This window comes from Castor canadensis, chromosome 15 (genome assembly GCF_047511655.1).
Source record: "Castor canadensis chromosome 15, mCasCan1.hap1v2, whole genome shotgun sequence".
NCBI classification, from domain to species: Eukaryota; Metazoa; Chordata; class Mammalia; order Rodentia; family Castoridae; genus Castor; species Castor canadensis.
The window spans coordinates 75,575,975-75,583,443 of record NC_133400.1 but is presented as its reverse complement, the minus strand read 5'-3'; the positions used below and the strand labels follow the sequence as shown (position 1 = coordinate 75,583,443).

General features: G+C 45.7%; 1 protein-coding gene across 1 annotated transcript; it reads right to left on the bottom strand.

Moving 5' to 3' along the window:
- Nucleotides 1-432: 432 nt before the first annotated feature.
- On the bottom strand, nucleotides 433-5,648 carry Skida1 (SKI/DACH domain containing 1). The gene is made up of 2 exons (XM_074056552.1): nucleotides 4,373-5,648; nucleotides 433-3,486 (listed from the first exon to the last, which is right to left on the bottom strand). Exon 2 carries the CDS (start codon nucleotides 3,371-3,373, stop codon nucleotides 626-628), a length of 2,748 nt encoding a protein of 915 aa, XP_073912653.1. The 5' UTR covers nucleotides 3,374-3,486; nucleotides 4,373-5,648; the 3' UTR covers nucleotides 433-625.
- Between the last annotated feature and the right edge of the window lie 1,821 nt (nucleotides 5,649-7,469).

Sequence of the window (7,469 nt, the reverse complement as noted above, 5' to 3'; positions counted from 1 at the left end):
ACATCCCAATCTTTCCACTTAGGAAAAAAAAAAAGTTAAGTGCAACTACTCTTGGAGGGGGAAATGAGGGAAGTAAAAAAGAAAAAAGACACCCCACAAACAAGAGCTCCAGAAGAATTACATTTTGGGCTCACAGAAACTTCTTGCTACCTCACTGTGTAACCATGTCACCTAACAAACTTTCACTGAATTAACAGTTACACTTCCAGGTCTGAAATCTAGTGCATAAACTTAATGGCTCATTGTAATATTTATTATTCAACCTTTTGACATTTATTTGTAGCAGTTGAATTGAGGTACCGGTGCATTATTAGCATTGAAACAGTAAAGTGTTCCAGCTCTACCATAATAACTGAGTTTTACTTGAGTCTTTAGCCTGAAGTAGTCTGTGGTATGTAAACCAACCCTTCTCCCACCCCGCCCCCACCCCACTCCAAAAAAAAAAAAAAAAAAAAAAACTCGCAATGGAAAAAAAAAAAAGTAATCCGATTTCTGTCTTCAAAATGCGATAAACCAGGACTCCGAAAGGGGTGTAACACCATTAATGGACTTGTACAAACCATCCTGTGCAGTTTACAACAAAAGGAAGGTAATATGGTTCAAGAAAATATCTTCCAAAACATTTTTATGAATTAAATTTCCTGAATTTGTGACTAGGTGGAAGAGGTATTGCAGAACCGCCCAGCTGCCATTTCCATATAGGATGGGCCTTGTGAGGAGGTTGGAAATCCTTAGTGGTATTTAAGGAATACGCAGGCCACAAATCCCCATCCTTCCCAATAATGAGTGATGGTGGACAAGGAAAATTTGCCATGAAATTAAATGGCCTTTTCACTGCTGATGCTACATTGCTGGCTACCTTTTTGCGTCTGTTTATAACTGTAAAGTCATCCAGTGTTCCTTCATGTGTCTCAGTTTTACCTGTAGGACGAGGACTTCTAGCTGATTTCAAATTTGGTTTGACTGGAGGTGTCTGAAGGACAGGTCGTTTTCCCAGTACTAGTGTCCGGTAATTTTTTCTTACCCTGGCACCAAATTTGTATTCCCCATCCTCAGGTTTTGGAGAACCTAAAGTGCATGAAAGGCCCTGACTCTGAGCCAGTGAGTTTAAGGAAGGAGTTTCTTTCTCAGGGCATGCAAATCCTTCCTTGGCTGTGGTTAACAAGGCGTCCTCCTCTTTATTTTCAGTCACACTATAAAACTCACCCTTTGTATCATTGCACTCGCACTTAAGCTTATTTGTAATAAGATCAGGTTCATATTCTTCATTAGCAGTACTGTCTTCTACTTTGATTTTAATATTGTGCAGAAATGGCAATGTTTTGTCGCCTGTGTCAGTGCAGGGATTCTCGGCTTTAGTTGCTGTTGCTGCTGCTACTGATGCTACAGCATTCACTTTAGGATCACTTTGCGAAGAGGGCAAATCCGTAGCAAATTCAGGACAATAAGGGATTTTGGAATCTTTTTCTGAATTTGCTGCTGCTCCTGAAGAATCATTATTTAAGAACCTAGCAGCTATTGTGCTGTTATCTGCACAGTGTGTCGGAGGAGTTGCTTGTAGGCATTTCCTAGCCTCTCGGAGTATTCTTTGTTGTGGAAATGCATTGTTTGTCTTTGGGCTAGGTGGAGAGGCCCCCTCTGCAAGGCAGTTAATTGTCAGGTCAGTTCTCTTTACAGTACTGGAAATTTCAGAGTGTGGGAATGTAATCTCAGATACCCTATCGTTCCTTATCTCTGGGAAACAAGTCCCCAGGCTGGCCGGGCAGTACACCGGAGACGCTTTGGGGGCCCAGCCCTGCAGATTCCACTCCTCGGGCGACTCCGCTTTGACACTGCTCTTGAGGTCGGGAAGTCTGCCGGCACTCTCGAAAGCAGCGGGTTTGGTTGCAGCGGCGGCGGAGGCCAGATGGTACAAGAAGTTGGCCTGCGCCTGCACGCTGGGAGGCTTGCAGAAGCTGGTGCGCCTGAAACGGATGCTCTGCACTGACACTTGGCTGGAGCCGGAGCTGGAGTCTGACTCGGACGACGAGTCTTCCTCCGAGCTGACTTCACTGGAATCCGAGGCCCCACTCCCCCCCTCCTCCTCCTCCTCCTCCTCCTCCTCCTCCTCTCCTTCCTCCTCCTCTTCCTCCGAGGACCCAGAGTTGCTGGAGCTGGACAAACTGGAGCCAAAATCCGAGTCGTTGACTGCATGATCCGAGTAGGAGCTGGACTCGGAGTCGCTACTACAACTCTCGGGAAAGCTGCCCAGCTGGGGCTGCGGCCGGTGGTGGTGAGGGTGGTGGTGGTTCGGCTGCGGCTGCTGGGCCCGGTGGTGGTGGTGGTGGTGGTGATGGTGATGGTGATGGTGATGATGATGGTGGGGAGGCGGGCAGAAGCTGTTGACCAGATGAAACCTCTCCAGGCAACTTGCCCCGGCAGCCGCTGCCGCCGCCGCCGCCGCAGCCGCCGCCGCCGCCGCCGCCGCCTTGGCTTTGTAGGACCTGGGCAGCAGCAGCAGGCGCCGGGCGCCGGCGTGGGGCGCGAGCAGGCAGTCCTTGGAGCCCCCGCGCTTGCGCTTGCACCGGTAGGTCAGGCTCACCGGGCCTCCGGCGCCCGCCGCCGCCGCCGCCTTGGGCTGGGGCCCGGTCGCCGATGCCTGGTAGTAGGCGGCGGCGGCTGCGGCGGCGGCGGCGGCGGCGGCGGCGGCGGCGGCGGCGGCAGCCGGATGCTTGCTGCATAGCAGGCTCCGAAAATAAGCAGGGTCCGAGTGGAAGGCGACGTAGTTTCCCTGCAGCGGGGCAGTTTCATAGTTTAGAGGGGGTTTGCAAGGCGATCGCGCGATTTCCGGGTAGTGCGAGCCCGGGTATTTGCTAAAAATCTGAGGTAGATGGGCGGCGGGGCGCGCGGCGGCGGCGCCCGGGCGCGGGGACTGCGCGCTGATTGGCAGGGGCCGCGCGGCTCCGCTCAGGCCCCGCCAAAGTTGGTGCTTGTCCTTCCAAAAACCCGGGCGGGGGCTGGCGGCGGCGGCGCGCTCTGGCGGCGGCGCCTTTGTGGCCAGGGCCCGGCCGACCCTCCTGCGCTTGGTCTTGAGCACACGCTCGGTTTTGCAGGAGGTGTAGAGCGCTTCCACGTCTTCCCGGGAGATGAGCGTGCATTTGGCCGCGTGGAAGGCGATGCTGTTGATTGCCTTGAGTTTCCGCAACTCCTCCAGGTCGCAGTGGTGCTTCTTCACTTTCAGATGATCCATGCGCTTGTGCACGGTCGTCCTCGGGATGTTTTTCAGCAGATCTGTGAAGACTTGGGAGAGGGCAAACATTTGCTTCCCTTTAATGACGAGGTAGCCGAGCCTCACGCCATCCACCTCTTCAAAACCTGACTTCAGGTCTCCCATCTCGGGCACTAAATGATCCCCACCATTTGCAGCAAATATATACGTGACGCATACATACACATGTATGTATGTTAATCCTCCGCCAGATGCTGCGTGTGTCTCAAGGCATCCTGCTAATAAAATAACAAAGACTGTTATTCCCGGCGAAGGGAGTGCCAAACTCTAGGCGAAATTATTGGGGGGGGGGTGGAAAGCCCCATGAAATTACACTGACTTGATTCTTGCTTTTTTTTTGGTTTTCTTTTTTTTAAAAAAGAGGGAAAAAACCATCCGGTTTCTGATCTGCCAGTGTGTTGGTCTGAGTCCTCGACGCAGATCAGTACCTGGGCCCCTCTATTCCTCCCTTCTCCATTGGAGTACTATGATAATGGAATGTGAAGGGAGAAAGAGAAAAGAAATGCAGCTGCTATTCCCGCCGCTGCTTTAGCTACAAATAAAATGACAGAGTGAAGTGAGCTCGTCCGGAGACACCTTCATCAATTAATTCCCCTAAAGCCAACGCTGATTGGACACTCCTGACAGGTGATGCAATAAAAATTGATATTCCACCCCTTCCCCCAAAAATCTCCTACTAATTAGCATACCCTTATACTGCCACCTCCCCTCCCAAAGTAAATAATACAGTCGGTATATAAATCTTTCCATTAAACTATCGGAGCTCAGAAACAGCCTGACTCACAGACTTCATCAGAAGCAGTGTGTGTACGCTTTAAAAAAGAAAAAAGAAAAAAAAACCGTATATTCCCCTTTAAAGAAATATTGCCTATTTTTTGCTTTATTTGCATTTTACCGATGCAGCTATTATCGTTTCAAAGAAAAGCATTTTAAAAACATTATCAAGCCTAAATAGATATGCCCCACCCCCTTTTCCTTTGGAAAATGGAGCTTAAGCGAAAATGTGCAGAATAGCCTGGTATTTCCCTTATGGGAGTGGGGAAGGAGACCGGCTCGGAGCTCCAAAGTTAAACCGCGCGATGAACCACCCCAGTACAGACTTACGTTTGGAATTTCTCTCGATTTTCCTTTTTTTTTTAACCCCCTCCCCCCGAAATGCCTTTTTACAACCAGATACAAAGTTATTTGACCAAGGAAGCAGTTGAGTGCTCCAGCTTCGAAACACTGTAACGATTCAACTCGATTTCGGTTCTCTGCTGGGGGGTGGGGTGGGGAGGAGGTAGTTTCACGTCAGACCCATAACAAAGCATAGATAAGCCAGAAATGTGTACACTTTTCACAATTAACCAGGCTGGATTGGAGGCGGGATCCTCCTAGAGTCTCCAGCACAGCCTTTGCCAGGGTCCTGTTCACTACAGATCAGAATTCCAGGGAACACATTACTTTCTTCTGCAGCAAAGCAAAGAGAATGTAAACCGCCCGCCCAAGGTGCTTCCAGAGGTTTTACTTAATAACCATGAAAAGAAAGTGCTGATGTACGAAGCAGACAATTTCAATGGTCTATGATGGCTTGGTTGGTAGTTGAGGTGAATCTTCCACAATTCCCATGGTTTTCCATGAAATCAAGCATCTGCTTTAACAAAATCACTTTGGATGAATCTGAATATAGTTTAACCTCTTCTTAAGTCATTAAGGCATGGTTTGCTGTCCTTTTCAAGGATATCCAAAATGTTACCAAATGAGAGCAAGGGTCTTTCCACTTGCATTACCAAGATCCCAAGGCGTTTTCTTGGCTGCTTTGCAAAATTCGGCAAAATTCTTCTTAACTGGTCGGTGTTTGCAACTCCAGCATAAATGCAACCCAGGCATTTATATGTTTCCTTCTTCTTCCAAAAATAGACACAGGCGTGTGGTTAAAGAATAAACGGATATTTCTGAGCCTGCAAGAAAAAAATGTACAATAATTTCTTTCTTCACATTCAAAAGTTCCAGCTTCCCCTGCTCTGGCCTGGCTAGTGGGAGCAGGTATGACTCAAAAAAAAAAAAAAAAAAAGATAAAACAGGAATCAGACGTACAAGGTAGTTTGCTTGACAAGATGAAATCTCGGCCATAGTTCCCCACCCCCACTCTCATCTCTTTTGTAATTTCCCAGGAATTTTGAAGAGAATTGGGAATTTCAAGAAGTACATCCGGAAATTAAGGAAGTCTATTTAAGAGAGTCTGTAACTCAGGAGGTTGGGATTTGAAAAGTCAGCCCTGGACTACTTTGCACTCAGCACAGATGTAATCGCCGCTCTTCAACTTAATCAATGTGTGTACAAACCACGATGTCTAGTTCTTGCCTTTGAAATCTAAGGCTAGCATTTCCATCCAAGAAATCAGAGCTACAGCAAATTACATTTTTGTCCCTTGAATGAGAGAAGGATCATTGAATGGATCTCGTGATATTTCAGGCTTTAAACGTAACCGAGAGGCAGCAATGAACAATGCCTCGTCACAGCTAATACCATCCACCGACTTGGCTTTCTTTTGCATCTGGATCTATCACACCGCGTTTTTCTCTTTCACTTTCCACAGGAGGAAAATGCATAAGGTTTAAGCAGAAAGCGAAGTTTCCGGGAAAAGCAGATGCTGGTGTTTGTTTTTTAAAGTAGAATGAGCAGAGTCTTTCTATTGCCAGAGACAATAATGTTTTAAAATTCCTCTTGATGCACTTATATACTGCCAGCCCTCTCCCTCCTTCCCGCCCCCACCCCCGCCCCTCCCTTCCCCTCCCCCCAGCTTTAAGATTTAAACCAAAGAGTCAAACAGCCAAGAAATAGTAAACTCAAAAAAAAAAAAAAAAAAAAAAAGAAAGAAAGAAAGAAAGAAAGAAAGAAAAGCCTTTGAGAAGACATAAAAGGTTAGCTAGAGCGTCCTCTTTTTTGGTCAGGTAGTTTTAGTTGTTCTTGATTCCTGTTTAGATCCTCCTCCCTCTCCCTTTCTCTCCTCTCATTCTCTCTCTTTCTCTTATTCCTCCTATACATGGCAACATAATTTAGTAACAATTTTAAATTTACCTTCTTTTCCTTTCCCTTCCTCTCTTTCACTTTTAAAATACTGGCAATATAGGTGGTTTTAAAAACTAGTATAACATTAAGTATTTTTTTTAACTAAATGTATAATCTCTTGGGTCAATTAGAGAAAAACAGATACCAAAGGATTTGAGAAACCTATCATCTATCTATCTATCTATCATCTACCGTATTTGTCCAGTGTGTCAGTATGTGCATGCAGACACCTTTACACTTATACATTTTTAATATCCTATTACACATCTTTCTTCTTCTCTAATACATTCTTTTGTTCCTTTAACTTCCCCATTGGTGTGTGTGTGTGTGTGTGTGTGTGTGTGAAGGCTGGATGCTGGAGCCTTCATACACACACACACACACACACACACACACACACACACACACACAATGTGACAGACAGCTTTCTTGTGGCCATCAGCACACGTTGCATATCCGGGGTCTTCTCCAGGCACATTAGGGGTCGGATCCCGATAAAAAGATCTAGCAGAGGCCCCTGAGCGCTCACACATGAAAGGCAGGGGACTTTAAGATGGATTTGCATGCACACCGGGGATTTCGATCAATAGCTACCAACATTTATGGCTTAGATTATTAATGCGAAAGCTGGCCAAAAGAATAGGGATGAAAAATTGAAGGTGTCTGTTATCAATTATGCTTAAAGTTATGCAATAATTTACTTACTTTGCCTGGATGTGCAGATCCAGATGTATAAAGTACTATTCTTCAAAAGCCAGAGGGTTTCTTTGATAAATTTGTTGACCATGTCAGCCTCCTCTATAATCAAAGGTGAACCCAATTCAGATGGACTATATTCAAATTGTTTTTAAAGAAAAGATACATTAACTTGTATGTTTCTCAAATGCATGTAACATATGTGGATGGATATGCCCAAATTAATGTTTACATATACATATATAATATAAACTTATATATTATATATATCTATATATCTATATATATGTTATAGATATATATAACAAGGACTTATTGTGAATCTGGGCATATATATGATATGCATTGAGTGTATTAATGAAATGTGAGCATTTACTCAGTGAGGAATGCATAATCTATATCCTTTCTTAAAAAAGTATTTTAGCTTCAAAAACAAAGATGCTTGCTAAAGGAA

Coding starts and splice junctions, on each gene's coding strand:
- Skida1 (XM_074056552.1), bottom strand. CDS start 3,373: ATGGGAGACCTGAAGTCAGGTTTTGAAGAGGTGGATGGCGTGAGGCTC.